Here is a 17,042-nt window from a genome sequence, read left to right as displayed (position 1 = left end):
CACTGATCCTGCTTTTCCTATTATCCCTATAGTGACTTTGTGTCCCCATCATGCTTATCACACACATTATCATTATAACTAGACTGCTGAATTTTTACTGATCTCTGTTTTTTTCATAGGAGCTAGAAATGTGACATAATATTATTTTACTGATCCATTTCATCTCTTAAATCCTGCTACTCTAATATTCCTTTTTACTGCCATGTATCTGTTTAATAATTATATCACAGCAACAGAATCATTACTTTGCCTTTTAAATTCCGTCCAACTCTTACACAATTTGTGTAAGTCTTTGGCCACTTTATGATAAATTTGACTTTTTAAATAGGAAGCAGGATATTAATGTGTAATTGCACCGTGTGTATTAAGTGAGGGTTTTCATAAGGAGAAGAGTAATAACAGCACTTTTCATTTCTCTACAAATTAAGTGATGAAATAATTATGTGTGAAATATCTTCATGAAAATGTTCCCATAATGATGAAACTGCTAGAGATAGGAGCACCGTGCGACACCTGGCTTCCCTCCAGCTAATCTAGTTGTTAGATTCATCAGGAAAATCTGCTCTACATGGACATAAACAGCAGATGTTTGCCAGATGACGTCCAGATACTGTAATTGAATAAACACGGATACTGATTTATCCCAAGGATTGCAAGCAAAATGTTTGCTCCCATATCTGCACGCCAATGTAGAAGCACTGAAACAAAGATCCGTGGGGACTATTATAGAACCTCAGCGAACTGTGGCGCAGCTGTGTTAAACAGGGAGTACTGTGTACATCCAAAAGCAAAAGACAGAACAGAACGTACTTGAATAAGCCCTTGATAAATAATCAACTTTGCAATCCATTTACAAGGTCATTCATATATTATACAGTTGTACTGTCGAACAGTATAATTGCTTTAATTGTTACTCTTGTACAAACCAATCATTTTGGTTCTTTCTTCTCATATATTGCACTAAGGGAAGCAATTTGATTTTATAAATGAAAGAGTGTAAGTGGAATAAATGCTAGGCATAAAAACACTAAGCCAGTCCAGGAGACTTGCCGTCTTTCAATTCTTAGGAGCCTCCCGGCCGTTCCAGGAGAGCAGGCAAGTATGGTTTATTCATTTATTTGTTTTTTTTTTTACATAGAATCCCTCTCCCCATGCCTTAAATAGAAGGAAAATGTATTTATGGCCACGTTGTATACGTGTGTATATATATATATATATATATATATACATACATATACAGTGTATATGGAAATAGTGTACTAAACTAATACACTTGAGGTTCATTGATATCTTATGCCACCTGAAAAAATACTAGACATTTCAATACATTGTCAAAATATATCTGTCAGCCAGAATTTATCAATCGAAGGGTCAATTAAAAACAACAATAAACGGGCTGGGCTACAACATTTCACATTTCTACAAATAAGTGAAAAGAAACTATGTAAAAAGAAAAACTATACAAAAACCATATACCAGATATGCCCAATTACATTGTGGCTGATCGCACCACAAACCTGCGCACATATCGCGCCATGCGAATGCCCGAGCCTGCATATGCTACGGTACACTAAGGCGCATACTGCGATCGCACCATGCATTCCTATGGAGGCACGGGTGCAATCGTAGTGCACGTATCTGCTCACGGGAGCGCGCCTCACGCCATATGTGAAGCGACTTGCCATGCAGGCAACGATGTAGCTTGGCATATCTGTAGACAAGTAAGCAAAATAAACTAAAGATAAAATCTCTGACTGCAAAATGGACATGTAATAAAGTACCATTCTCCATATTCTACCACCATATTTCTGATTTATTTCTAAAACATAGAACCTTAGATTGATGGCTTAAGTCAAGTGTTGTACACATAGGGCCTGATTCAAAGGTGCACACAATTTAAATGCAGTGCTGATGTCATGCTTCCACAGTCATTTGCAACTACACATGTGCGAAAAGTCCAGAAATGAGTACAGTAGTTTGAGAAATAAGGTGGCAGAGTACAGTAGTATGAAAAAAGGTTTGGCAGAGTAGTATGAGAAATGGAGCGGCAGAGTAGTATGTGAAATGGGGCTGCAGAGTAGCATGAGAATTGGGGCAGCAGAGTAGCATGAGAATTGGGGCTGCAGAGTAGTATAAGAATTGGGGCGGCAGAGTAGTATGAGAAATGGGGCTGCAGAGTAGTATGTGAAATGGGGCTGCAGAGAAGCATGAGAATTGGGGCAGCAGAGTAGCATGAGAATTGGGGCTGCAGAGTAGTATGTGAAATGGGGCTGCAGAGTAGCAAGAGAATTGGGGCAGCAGAGTAGCAAGAGAATTGGGGCTGCAGAGTAGCATGAGAATTGGGGCTGCAGAGTAGCATGAGAATTGGGGCTGCAGAGTAGCAAGAGAATTTGGGCAGCAGAGTAGCAAGAGAATTGGGGCTGCAGAGTAGCATGAGAATTGGGGCAGCAGAGTAGCATGAGAATTGGGGCTGCAGAGTAGCATGAGAATTGGGGCTGCAGAGTAGCATGAGAAATGGGGCAGCAGAGTAGCATGAGAATTGGGGCTGCAGAGTAGCATGAGAAAAGGGGTGGCAGAGTAGTAGGAGAATTGGGGTGGCAGAGTACAGTAGTATTAGAAATGGAGCGGCAGGGTAGTATGAGAAATGAGGCGGCATGGTAGTATGAGAAATGGTGCAGCAGAGTATTATAAGAAATGGGGCGGCAGAGTACAGTAGTATGAGAAATGTGGTGGCAGAGTAGTATGGGAAATGGGGCAGCAGAGTAGTATGAGTAATGGGGAAGCAGAATAGTATGGGAAATGGGGCAGCAGAGTAGTATGAGAAATGGGGCGGCAGAGTAGTATGAGAAATGGGGCGGCAGAGTAGTATGACAAATGGGGCGGCAGAGTAGTATGAGAAATGTGGTGACAGAGTAGTATGGGAAATGGGGCAGCAGAGTAGTATGAGAAATGGGGCGGCAGAGTAGTATGAGAAATGTGGTGGCAGAGTAGTATGGGAAATGTGGCAGCAGAGTAGTATGAGAAATGGGGTGGCAGAGTAGTACAAGAATTGGGGTGGTAAAGTACAGTAGTATGAGAAATGGGTTGGCAGAATAGCATTAGAATTGGGGCGGCAGAGTAGTATGAGAAATGGGGCGGCAGAGTAGTATAAGAAATGGGGCGGCAGAGTAGTGTGAGAAATGGGGCAGCAGAGTAGTGTGAGAAATGGGGCGGCAGAGTAGTGTGAGAAATGGGGCAGCAGAGTAGTGTGAAATGGGGCAGCAGAGTAGTATGAGAAATTATGTTGCAAAGTAGTATAAGAAATGGGGCGGCAGTGTAGTGAGAAATGGGGCAGCAGAGTAGTATGAGAAATGGGGTGGCAGAGAAGTATGACAAATGGGGTGGCAGAGAAGTATGAGAAATGATGTGAGAGAGTAGTATAAGAAATGGGGCGGCAGAGTAGTATGAGAAATGGCGTGGTAGAGTAGTATGAGAAATGGGGCAGCAGAGTAGTATGAGAAATGGGGTGGCAGAGTAGTATGAGAAATGGGGCGGCAGAGTAGTATGAGAAATGGGGTGGCAGAGTAGTATGAGAAATGGGGTGGCAGAGTAGTATGAGAAATGGGGCGGCAGAATAGTATGAGAAATGGGGTGGCAGAGTAGTATGAGAAATGGGGTGGCAGAGTAGTATGAGAAATGGGGCAGCAGAGTAGTATAAGAAATGGGGTGGTAGAGTAGTATGAGAAATGGGGTGGTAGAGTAGTGTAAGAAATGGGGTGGTAGAGTAGTGTAAGAAATGGGGTGGCAGAGTAGTGTGAGAAATGGGGCGGCAGAGTAGTGTGAGAAATGGGGTGGCAGAGTAGTATGAGAATTGGGGTGGCAGAGTTGTATGAGAAATGGGGCAGCAAAGTAGTACGAGAATTAGTGACAGAGTAGTATGAGAAATGGGGTGGCAGAGAGATGGCCGTTCCTGAGGGGTGACCAGGAGGTGGCCTTAAGTGAATGCAAAAAAAAAAAAAACATTCCATGGGCCTGGCATGAGAGTGTCAAGGGTATGTCAGTGAAAGCAGCTGCCACTTCCACAGAGGCCATGTTCAGATGGAGACACTGTACCTGTCACAGGGCTGATGCAAGTGTCTATGGTGGCATGCATAGAATCATAGATGGTGCTACAGCGTTCAGAGACTAGAAAAGTCTGTTATTAATCAGTATGATGATTTGGTCGTACAAAACTTGGGAACCACACTGAGTTATGTAAAGATAACTGTCAGGGACCAGTGCCCATATACACAACCAATGTACTCCCACAATTATAAAAAAGCAAAACACAGACTGCCAGTTTGGCAAATTAAAAATTGTGCAGACAGTTATTTACACACTCCCTAATAAAAGTGATCCTATATAACAGATTATCATCCAGCCATGAAAATTAACGAACCAGTGTTCTCCCACATAGGCCACAAATGAAGAGGTCTGATCATTGTAACGGTAACTTGAACCTCAAAACATTTGTAATACAATAGATAGTAAAAATACCCACACTAAACTATAAACATCACAGAATTGTGATATAAATTAATGAGCCGCCTCACATATTAGAGGAAGAATAGCTAATTAGCTAACTGGTAGCCATGACAACACAATTCAAGCAAAAGTCTGGTATCCATTTGAACATGAAATGGAAAATTTGGGGTGGATAACTTTTAAGACGTATTGTATTTTACCGTATCATTAAACGGTTCACAGCAGTAGTTATTCACCTTGTATTTGGTTCATAATGACATTTCTGATTTTAAAATGCAAATTCTTATGAGAAAAAAAAAATTGGAAAGGAAATAAAATATACCTTGTGGTAACTCATTAGTGAGAAAATGTCATTCTCATTAGACAACCAGTCTGAAAACTTGCAGAGCTAATTGATATTCTAAACAAGCCATCGTTGCTATTTGATGTCTTCAAGGTAAGGAACGTGTTTCTTCATTAACATAAATGTCTGCCTACTGAAAATTGCATTCAGTTTTGTCCTTTTAGTTCTGAACCTTCTACACAATATAAGAATTTCAATGCTGAAATGGATTTCATAAAAGAGAAAAAATGCTCCATACTAATTCCTATGTGATTTGCTTTCACCGGTTGCATGCTTCATGTGCTTTAAGCAGACAACGTTAAGGGTCATGGAAGACCATTACTGGTACTGGTGATGAATGAGGCCACCAGATGCCCATAAAACTGGCTGCTTGGTCATTCTCCTAATTCATGTTTTATTAGGATTCGAATGTATGGTGCTCCCAGAAATGAGAAAGACCAGGACATTAACACTTGCAACTGCCATAACAAAATGCATACTGCCTTTCACTTACTGCGCACTCATTTGCACCAGCCCAATCTATGTTCTACATGCTTATTACACACTTGGTTTATGTATACAGAAAGGTTATCCATGAACAAAAGAAAATGTAATAAATTAATGTCTCTTTGCATAATTAATATAAATAATAGATTAGAGAAATAAGTGAGGAAGGTTACTGCTTCTATTGCTGAGGACAAGCATGTGGCTCCCTGAGAAGTCCTTGTTAGTCATCACTTTCATTGTTTTAAATACAGATGTGTCCTCATTCACCTAGTCAGTATCTTTAGACTATATGGCGTCAGACACTTGCTGCGATTTAGCCACATATAGTCACTGACAATGTATCAGGGATTATTACTTTTGTTGCAAAGGAATTGGTATTAAATGGGTATAAAGTTGCATATTAAGCGTAACGATAAGTGTTGGGAGACATAGTGCATCCACTTGTATCAGAACTCTGTCTTTTGCCTTTTTTAACCTGGCATCGCTGCTAACCCACGGTCCCTGCATCTGGCTAGCAGGATGCCTGGGACAGCACCATGCGGCCAGAATAACTGCTACAGTGCGCCGGAGCATCCATTGGACGCTCCAGATGTGCACACTTCAGCTCTTACAGTTCCCCCGGAGCATCCTGAGAATGCTCTGGTCAGTGTTGTACTACCTGGTGCTGCGACTCCCCCCGCTCAGGAGGTGTGGTGGGCACAGGGTGCAGAAAGGCCCTTTTACAGCTCTGAGTACAAGTAATGTCAGCCCCAGTTGTCAATGTACCCTTGCACTGTAGTTTTGTTGCATTAGTGATGCAGCTAAGTTGCATGTGTAAAGGAAAAGATGCATGGCATGGCTAAAGCCGGGCATACATTATGCCATTATCAGTGGATCAGGCCAATAATTGCATAGTGTATGGCCACAACCGATCAGCGATGATCAGATGGTCGGGCATTAAAAATCTTCCAACTTGCCCAACTTATCTGCTCACTGGTTGGCCACATCTGGCAGTGTATGCGCTGCCGTGGCCGACCGTCCAACATTTTCCCTGTTCCTTCCCGTGGGAGGAGTAAGGAAATGTTTCCTCCTTAGGGGAGGAAGCCAGATATCTTGTGGCCATGCACTGTGAAATATCTCACAGTGTACGATTGGGTACAGGCTGTCCGATAAAACGTCTGTCACTCTGACAGGTAATGAACCTCCAATACTTATGTTAAAGGCAATGTTTTGAGAATTGAAAGTGAGTATAAACATAATAAGAACATTGACACTATTACACTTTCAGCGTCCCATCTACTGCTATTTTCGATCAACATCTATTGGAGAATAGATTATAATATTTAGTCTCGCTACTAGTCAAATCTGTGTAAGTGGTTTATATCTGTGATGCCCACATCACGGGATTTGGTGGTGGTGCGTGATCACTGTGGTGTATTTTTCCTAGGCATGGGAGTTGTGATTATTCCTATTTTGGATACAATAGCCAAAGCTGTGAGAGCGTCTGTACTGTATGCAAGCATTTAGAAAAAAAAGAATGTTTGCCATTTTTATGGTAAAACACTAGCACCTTTGCCTTAACAATGAATAAAGATGTGCCTTAAGGTATTTAATTTTATTTAAAAATTGTGGGCAGGATGTACTAAGCATCGCATGCGTGATGCGGTACATGCCGCCTGTCTTCGGTTACATAACGAGGTTCATTACCACGGTATGTACCTAGAATATCGCAAAGGACAGCTCTCCCGATAAGAGCTGTCCTTTGCGATGGCTCCGGACAGAGGGACTTTCGGGTTTAACACCCAGAAGCGTCTATGGCGACCTTCTGCACAATCGTCCGTGAGGGGCGATCAGGGGGAGGGTCCTGATAAGAAGCCCCTTAGGCAAAGCTGCAACTTAGAAAATATACTACAAATACAAATTATATGAAATATATAAAACAGAAAAGCTTTCAGAATGCCTCTAAATGTCACTTGAAATATATAGGTGAACATATAGCATAATCAACTTCATATTTCTTATTGATCCACCCATACCAACTATTGGCATTTCGGACAAGATACTACTTTGTGACTAGTAAAAGCAATAACAAATGAGAAATGGGAAAAAATGTGCTAACCAATGATGTAGCCTGTTAGAAAAATGACCCCCTTACACTTAGCCCGTATTCATTCTTCTTAATTTGCAGTTGACTTAAGCTTCCAAAATAGTATAAACCAAACACTGATTCTGTAGGTTCACAAGAAAAGTACGGTCCTTTCACACAGTAAAGTGATATATGACAGAACAGAACAGATTGCTGCTCTATGGATAATTAGATCTGCTCAAAGAAGCCAATTATGTTCCACGGTGAGTTATGTAGGGCTCTCATAATAGTTGAGATAAAGAACAATTTCATAATAATAACATTTGCATTATATAGAGTGTTGTTCCTCTGCAGCGGCAGAAATGTCTCCACTAATTGGCTGGCATTAAAAGTTGTATCAGGGGGATAGAGCGGACAAAGCTAACAAAAAATCAGTTACTGAATTATAGTGAACTTTTTATACTGCCACAAAAAAATAAATACCTTACTAGTAGCTTGTTTGCAGTGCCCCTACCTGTTGAAAGTGTTATTTCTGCTAACCATCCTGAGGAATCCAGTTGGGTCTGTTACAGAGTTTATTTTATTGTTAAGGTCATCATATTGCTGGTCCATATAATCTCCTGCCTCACTTTCAGTTTCGCTGCTTGCACAAGTCCTGGAGATAAAACAGACAACATAACACTTTAAAACATGCTTGACGGGATTTCATTTGTTTTTATTTTAATTATATCACTGTAAGTAATAAAGTCAGAACATTTTTAAAATGAGTACCCAATAAACAGGTTACAAAATATGTTGCTAATGAAAATCAGAGATGTTTGCACATAATCACCTATTGGCTCCTGGTTCCAATACCCCTTGTGTTACCGTGCTTACAATCTGTTCTGGTTTGCCTCTTATGATTCCTGTTTCTTGCTTTTTCCTGCTTTTCATTTGGGCTTCTGGTGTTTTCTTATGCTCATTACAGTGCTTATTTCTCTATGTTTGTGTCTGGCTGTTACTGTTCTAGTGCTGATTTCTGTACTCAAACCGGGAGTTTGGCTATTTTGCTGGCAGTTCATTACTTGGATTGTGACAGGTTTATTAGATTTGCACTACATACATTTGGCTCTCATAGTTTGGAAACAGAAGACTGATACATTCTTGTGATCTGAAGCATATTGCTGAATAAACAGACAAATGTTGAAAAAATTATCCATATCCATGGTCCATGACGATGATCCATCACCTGTGCAATGAAAGTATTTACTAAACATTGTGGACCTCATTGCACAAATTTGGTAAGATCCCCCAAGTTCCGCCCAGTGGCAAAATATTCACTTATATGAGGCTTTGACAGGAAAGGCAGGCTTCCCCACAGTTGTGGGCCCCACAAAAGATGCACTCACTGCTCCTATAGGAGTTACACATTTATGTACCCCCAGTTCCATCCACTCCTAATTTAACGCACCATTCTCTGTGCACCGTGGAAGAAGGGAACTGTGGAATAAAATATACTACACAGTCCATTTTAAAGACATAGGGCGGAACGCATTATCATCAATAATGCGGTCAAACCCCCGAAAATACAGTTTTCGGGGGTTTGACCACATTTCTGCAAACGTTTCCGCAGTGCTGTTAGATAGATCCAATCACAATCCTCCCAGAACCCCCGGCGGCCCACGCGTTGTTCTGCATATTTGCAGAGGGACTTCTGGGTCATAAACCCGGAAATCCATCTCTCACAAAGGACAGTTCTTATCGGGAGAGCTGTGCTTTGCAATTTTCTCCATGCATACCTCTGTTATTAACACTGGCGTCCATGCGCTGAGTGTCAGGATGAATTGTATGCAAAATGTGATGCTTGATGCATTCTGCACATGTCAAGAAATCTATGTATACTAATATAGATGCCTCCATAAAGTCACTGGCTTCCTAGAACATTCTCATGAGTAATGTATCAATATACAATATGACTGCCTGCACTGTGTGTATTATGTATCCCAATTAGGGATGTACATTGAGCTTAGATGAATCAAAAGCATTGATACTCATGGTCCGACATTGAGCGAAATTTGGATCAATACCACAAGGCTGACATATTGGCTACATCAATACTTTCTCTGATCAACTGTGGGGGGAGGCGTGTTATGGAGGCCTCATAGTGATTGTGATGCTGTGTCCCATCTCCTCATTCACAGTCTCACTCCTCCCCATTCACATGCTTCACCTAATCATTGGTGAAACCTTTTCGCTCTGAGAATACAGCCAGCTCAGTGGGTGGAGATGGGGACGTTTGTTGTGTTGCTGCAATATGTGAGGGAAGAAGCAGGTCTCCTGCACATTGATAATACAAGAAAAATATCATTGCTTTCCCAATGATGATCAGTTGTCAGCGATGACCTGAAGCCGATCCTGCATTAATGCAGAATATTGAGGCTTTGATTGTAGATCCCTAGTTCCAATTTACAGATTAATTGAATCAAAATCCTGAATAGCCCTAATGTTAACCCAAGCCCTGGTTCAAATTCTAAACTTACCCCGTGATGAAAGAGGACCTATCATATTTGAGCTAAGGAATGTTTTACAGTACCTTGTGTCCTATGTTTGTGTGTGCTACAGTCAGGGGCGTATCTATAATGAGTGCAGTGTGTGTGGGGCACACGGGCTCCCAGGGTCCAGAGGGGCCCCGCACCGCACACACTACACCCATTTTATTTTAGACTTACCTGTCCGTGGTCCCACGTCGCGTGTCTGCGCTGCTCAGAACACTGGAAAATGGCCGCTGCGGCTATTTTTCCGGTGTTCTGCGCATGTGCAGTAGACTCCGGGCACTAGAGTGTGCCCTGAGTCTACTGCGCATGCATAGGGCGCTGGAAAAATGGCCTCCATGGCCAATTTCCGGCGTTCTGCGCATGCGCAGTAGACTCCGGGCACACTCTAGTGCTCGGAGTCTACTAAGGCTCCGGTGGCTGGCTAGCCGCGTCAGTCGGCTGCCGGGGAGAGGGCCCCGCACAGGAAGTGCACACGGGCCCCCTACTGTCTTAAAACGCCCCTGGCTACAGTATATGGAAATGCACTCTTGAGTTATGTGTGTGTATACTGATATAGCAAGTGTGTATGGAGGCTTTTTGCTGATGATCCATTAACTACCTCAGTGCAGCTCCTGCTATTCATCTGGTATTTGCTTAGGGAGCGATTCAATTCTCAGCAATGTGCCATTGCGGAGTACAGCAGCACTCCTCATATTAGAGTAGCTAAACATAGATAATTTACCATTCCACATTTTAGGGTTAATGGGATAAAGTAATGATGTTACTGGTTATGAAGTGCACTTGCCAGACTGTTTAGTGATGCACTTTGCAAATAGATGGGCCAAATGGATCTTTTCTGCCGTCAAATTCTATGTTTCCATAATTGAATGACCCACTTAAAATGTAACTGTTGTTGCCCACTGTCGAGGCTAATTTCATGTGCTGAACCAATAGTAATATGAATAGAGACTATAAATGACCAAGAGACCTTTGCCTCGTGAATTTAAGTTATTCCTCATTCTATATTGATGGCAAACCTTCCCATAATTGAATGTTCATTGTCCTAAATGGTAATGCTATAAAGCAGTGCAGTACCTCATAGAAATAGACTTTCCCTACTTGCCATAGAAACAGGCCAGAAAGCACTGCTCTCACAGGGCAAGACACCATACTGATGAGACTGGCTCCTAATGCATTTCAGACAACAACACGATTATGTAATTATTGCACAGGTTATCTCTGAGAGTGGAGACATGATGCAAATGTGTCATTTCTCAAGCAATGTTCATACTTCTTACTCCTGATGTTTCTCAGCGATATCATAAATGCTTTAAAATGTATGAAGTGCACTAAATTATGCATGCAAACAAAAAATATCCTACACGCGGCTGCATTATAAATTTTATTTGTGGCGCACTGAGTGATGAATTGTAACCATTTATGTAACAGGCTATGAAGAGCTTGAAAGAAATTTATTGGATTGATCCAGTTCTAACATAAATCGATGATATTATTACTAAACACCAATAGTAAAATGATTATAATTAATTTAATAGTATAAAAAAAGAAATGTATATATTACTTATATTTTATTATTTTCAAGGACATACAATTAATTTCGGTGTACCCATATGTAGTCATTGATTGTACAAAAGAGACACCTAACATAATTGAATTGCAACTTGAGATACCAGAATCTCAAGTTGCAGTGGACCCCAATGATTGGAATAGTCCAATCAGTAGTGATTTAGGATGGCACATCTGTGTGGCCTGATTGGTGCAATGGAAATAGTTACCTGAAATGTTTCAGTTTCCAGATTCCAGACACTTGGATGAAAAAAGTTAGTGGGGTGCAAGAAAATATCTATTTTACTGCACTAGAAACCTAAAAAAGGAAGCAGGGTTTTGTCATATTGTACAGGCTTAGGGCATGTAAGCTGGGTTTGGGAGCTGCTCTGTGCCTGCCCAGCCTACTCCCGATTTCATGGCCGCTAATTTGCCTCCAGATGGTGCCCTCGGTGAGCCCCAGTGTCCGCTGTCCAAGCGCTCTTATATGGAGCATTTCCTGATGCCTCCCATGTCAGCAAAGCTGCAAAGGTAGGGGCAGGATAAGCTACAATGGACAATAGACGTATTTATAATGGGTGTAGGGTGTGCGGTGCACATGGGCCTCCTCAGGCATTAATACACCCCTACAACGCATAGTGATCCCGCTACCTACCTCTCCCAGCCCGATGATACCCTGGCTCCAAGGCTCCTTCCGGCTGCTCATCTACCACACAGTAACAAGATACTCCCATCCCCTGAGATCCTTGTCACTTATGGGGGCATGGTTCAGTCGATCAGAGATGCTATCGGCCCCCTACTACAAGCACAAACCCCTGACATAAAACATCAGATCTCGCAGCTCCCACAAAGCATTTTAGAAAACTTATACCCCTTTTACACCAGAGCAAAAACCTGGGTTTTTGCTGGGTCTACCCGGGTTGCAGCTCAGTGTAAAAGGGTCCCTGAAAAATAACCTGGGTCAAGTGACCCTGCAATCCAACCCAGGTAGCTACCAGGGTTGGACCCAGGATGGACCCAGGTAATGGTGCAGTGTAAACAATGCAACCCAGGTTATCTGATCTGGATCATGCCTAAAATGAGCGGATTGGTGGTTGTGGAGCAGTCACCTCCCACTTTTTATGACCTCACAGGTTTAGCAGGGCAGACCTGAGTTCAGTGTGAACAGGGCTGACCTGGGAGTAACCCAGATCAAAGGTGCAGTGTAAATGGGTCTGACCTGGGTCTGACCAGGGTTGGAACCATGTCCAAAAACCCAGGTCGGACCTGGGTTTTTGGTGGAAAAGAGGTATAACATAAAATAGGGGAACTTTTTCATGATGAAGCCACACTGAAAACATTATCCACTATAATGGAGTGTTCCCAGCATTAGATTTGGAATAAATGTAATGACCCAAAAAATTGGTCAAGATGCAACAACTTCAGGATCGTAGGTTCCAGAAACCATCGAGGGTCCGGGACTCTCTAATGTCCTACATAATTCCTTACACTTTTTTATTGAACATCCAAGATGTATGTGACAATTTAGTCAAAGAAAGAGATCACCGTGTTGGCCCTCAGCGAAACCACCCAGGTGCCCGGCATTGAGTTGTGCTTTCCAGGTGCCTTAACTATTTGCTTAAAGAAGCCTTTGGGGTGGCCTCACGTAAACTTTGCGATCTGCAATCAAAACAATGATAATTCCATGGTCTTCCTACAGAGATGTCCCCTGGCTGCGGCTCTAATCTGTCAGTTTGTGTATTAATACGCACCATCAAAGGTCGCAAGAGCCCTATGGTGGCTTTTTATCTCCATCTGAATATTGCTGTCTGTGTTAGTGCAATTGCATCTTTAAAAGCAGTCGCTGACTGCATCACACCTGCATCTGGCTAGCCACTCTCCTGTTACCACCCAGTGATGCCTACTGAAAATCACTGTCTCTGCATCCAAATTCTGCGTCTCAGAACGGTAATCAAGGGACTGAAAGTATCTGCTTGCGTCAGACATCACCGCTAAGTCCACCTGAGTGTTTATACACTGCAGACCCTGCCAGCAGATATCTTTATAGCTCAACAGACCAGAACAGTCATATTTAAACAGTATCTATAATATTTGAGAGATCAATAGAGGATATAATTTGAATCTCATATCTGTGTTTAATTTAAAAGGACATATGAACAAACACTAAATATGTACCCCACATATATGAATGATGAAGTGCAAACTATACAATATTTTTGAATTGTAAAGAAGACAAATTAAAGACACAGTTTTTTTGAAATATTTTAATATTTAGAATTTTATATTTCTTTTCTCACTTTTTCTGTATTTAAAAAAAAAACTCATTGGTAAATTATATGGAATTCAATTTTAGACGTTTGAATTAAAAGGTATGTTTTAATCTAGTGCACCCAATAGTGACACACTTTTTATTCTCTCTTTGTGTTATGTAATCTGTCATTTATCTAGCACAGTCTTTATGATGACAGTTAGACGCTGATTGGTTGCTTTGGGCAACTTCTCCACTTTATCACTCTCCAAGTGGTCAATCCTATTCCGTGCGATGATCTTGCCAGTGCGAGTCATCACGGCAGTGACCGCACTTTATGGTAGTCCGGATTCCCCAAATTTTGCTCGCTGCCCTATGAAGTTTGGCAAATTCATGGTCGAGTCAGGCTGCGAAGGGTGCGATGTGCCGGTCCGTCTCCAGCGTTTAAACGCCGTTGCAATGGCACATCGCACCCTTGGCATTGAATAGGATTGACCCCCAAGGCTTGGTACATCTTCCTTCCAGTTTTTGAAGTTTTGTAATAAGATGGAGGCTGCATGGGAGGAGTACCACATGCATAACTTGCCTCATGAGGAGGAAAATCCACCTTTATTTGGACAGGCCTTAAAGACTGCAGTACGGTGTATTATTTCATATACTTCTGCACATGAAAAACAATTATATTAGATAATTATCTTATAGCCCAAAATAAGTTGAGTGAGGAATACCAGGCATATAATTCATGCCCTTCCCTATCCATTAGAACCACATATCTAACATCCAAGTCCCACTTTTTTATTTAAATGGGCAAATGTTACTTGTATCAAAAAGATTACCAATTTCATAAGTTTGGTAATAAGATGGGTAAGTTTCTCACCAATTTATTGCATAACTCTAAGTCTCCTATGGTAGTTCATCCCCTTTGTTTGCTGAATGGCTCTTACCTTTTCCAATTATAAATAGCAAACGTTATATTATGCTAATTTGTACTCTCACTCTCCCTCCTCTGCTATTATGTCTACATATTGGGACGGATGGCCAATATCCCACTTGTCACCTGAGCTAGGTTCCATGTTGGCTTTTACTATTACAGAAGAAGAGGTTAAAATGGCAATTAAACATTTGAAACCTGGCAAAGCCGCAGGACCTGTCTTAGTGCAGACTTTTGTAATCTTCTCCCAAGATTTGTATCACACTTACAGCAATTTATAATTATATTATTGACCATAATTTAATGCCTACCTATTTTAACTCAACAATATTGAAAGCTTTGCCTAAGGCAGGTCGTAATTTAAGTGAGCCGGGATCATATCGTCCCATTTCATTACTTAACATATATTATTAAAATACTGACGTAAATACTAGCAAAGTGACTAAAACAGGCACTGCCCATTGTAATTCATCCAGATCAAATGGGTTTTTATCTCAGTCAGACATTCTGTGGAGAACATTCAGACAGGGGCAGCTCAAGGTACGGGCTAATCGGGTAGTCGTTCGGAGTGCTGTAGCCTTGAAGGGCGCAGCTCTAGCAGAAGCTCTGCTGCTCTGTCTGGCTAGCTTGGCTGAGGTGCTATGCCGGTGACATCACTGTCAGTGCCTCACCAGCCACCCTGTCTGCAATACCCAGCATGACCCATCTCCTCGGGTAGGCTCCTCCCAGCTCACCTCACCACACAGAAGAGCGCAAAGAGTGGACTCGGAGCTGACCCAGACACCAGAGCAGCTGAAGGAGGAGGAACATAAGCCCACTGTCCAGGTCCATGAGGGCAGTGAGTAATACATTCTATGGATTTCTGCAGTTCATGTGGTTACGGGGACAGGCTATGGGACAGTCTATGGGGCAATGTGTGTAGCTATGGGGGCAGCGTGTGTGGCTATGAGGCAGTGTGTGTGGCTATGGGGCCAGGCTAGGGGGCAGTGTGTGTTATGGGTGCAGTGCATGTAGCTATGGGGGCAGTGTGTGTGGCTATGGGGGCAGTGTGTGTTACTATGGGGGCAGTGTGTGGCGCTATGGGGGCAGTGTGTGTATGGCTATGGTGGCAGTGTGTGTGGCTATGGAGGCAGGCTATGGGGCAGTGTGTGTGACTATGGGGCAGTGTGTCTATGGGGGAAGGTTATGGGCAGTTTGTGACTGTAGGGGCAGGCTATGGGGCAGTGTTTGTGGCTATGGGACAGCATGTGTGAGACCATTGTGAAGTGAGTGTGTGTGGGGAGGGAGGCACCAAAGGAAATTTTGCCCTGGGCTCCACTTGATCTAGAACCAGCCCTGCATTCAGAGAGTTCTTTCTTTGATACAATACATTAGCTAGTCCAAGGACCAGTCCACCAAAGAGATCTTGTCATTAGATGCCGAAAAGGCATGTGACATGGTCATTTGGTGTCACCTATATTATACTTTGACGTGGTCTGGTTTTCTGGACGCTTTTGTCTCAATATTACAAACATCATATACTACTCCGACCACTCAGGTGTCATGTAATCGGTACCTCTCTACTCCTTTTTCTATAAAATGGGGTATGAGACAGGGTGTCCATTGTCTTCCCTCTTATTTTCTGTGGCGCTAGAACCTTTGGCCATCTACTAAAGACAGTCTCCCCTTTTATGTGGGATACAAGTTGGAAATATAGACTTTAGAGTGCTGGTCACCACAATCATCAGGGTGGACTTGCACAAGCCCATACCTGGTGTAATTGATACGCCTGGAATATTCCACACATTTCCAGAGCATACGCTATGTGATAAGATGCAGTATACCCTCTGCAAATGGACGTACGTTCAACTCATCAGGCTTTATATATTCAGGCATACTTTTATTACTGCACTGTTGTTGGTTGTGCTTTTCTCCAAGTAAACTAGTCCTTGTAGCCATATATAACTACATTTTAAATTATTACATGCTATAAGGCAGGACAACTCAATCAGTTGACCAAAGGGTATATGTGTCCCAAGAGCCAGAGTAAGGGTCACATTGGTCTGGAGCTGAAAATGTTCAAGGGCCTAAACTGAGAAGGGGAGGAGCTGTGACCAGTGCTGTGTGGGTGTGGCCAGGGAAACATGGCCATGTACACCCCTTTACTATCAGCCACAATATCTCTCTAAATACATAAAAATAGAAAAAAAAAGCATAATTTAGTGAAAAAATTAGAAATACAATTTGAATGATTATAATTTATGGCCAAGTGTGGGGCCAGCAAGGCAGTCTTGTGCATTATAATACTGCCATGATAATGGGCCTATTTTCATGCAGAGGCCTGGAGCTGAAGCTCCAACCACCTCATTGTTAATCTTGCTCTGTGTGTCCCATTTCTTGTGCATTAG

The 17,042-nt window shown here is 42.3% G+C and overlaps 1 protein-coding gene across 1 annotated transcript in view; it reads right to left on the bottom strand.

Annotated features, from left to right (window-relative positions):
- Positions 1-17,042, bottom strand: part of TTC28 (tetratricopeptide repeat domain 28) — a 498,533-nt gene that overhangs the window by 116,368 nt on the left and 365,123 nt on the right. The window contains exon 12 of the mRNA XM_088465579.1: positions 7,912-8,052. Within this exon, the coding sequence (XP_088321705.1) occupies positions 7,912-8,052 (141 nt within the window). The remainder of the gene's footprint in view (positions 1-7,911; positions 8,053-17,042) is intronic.

This window comes from Taudactylus pleione, unplaced genomic scaffold, assembly GCF_031769625.1.
Source record: "Taudactylus pleione unplaced genomic scaffold, aTauple2 ptg000062l, whole genome shotgun sequence".
Taxonomy (NCBI): domain Eukaryota; kingdom Metazoa; phylum Chordata; class Amphibia; order Anura; family Myobatrachidae; genus Taudactylus; species Taudactylus pleione.
This window is presented reverse-complemented; position numbering and strand designations above follow the sequence as displayed.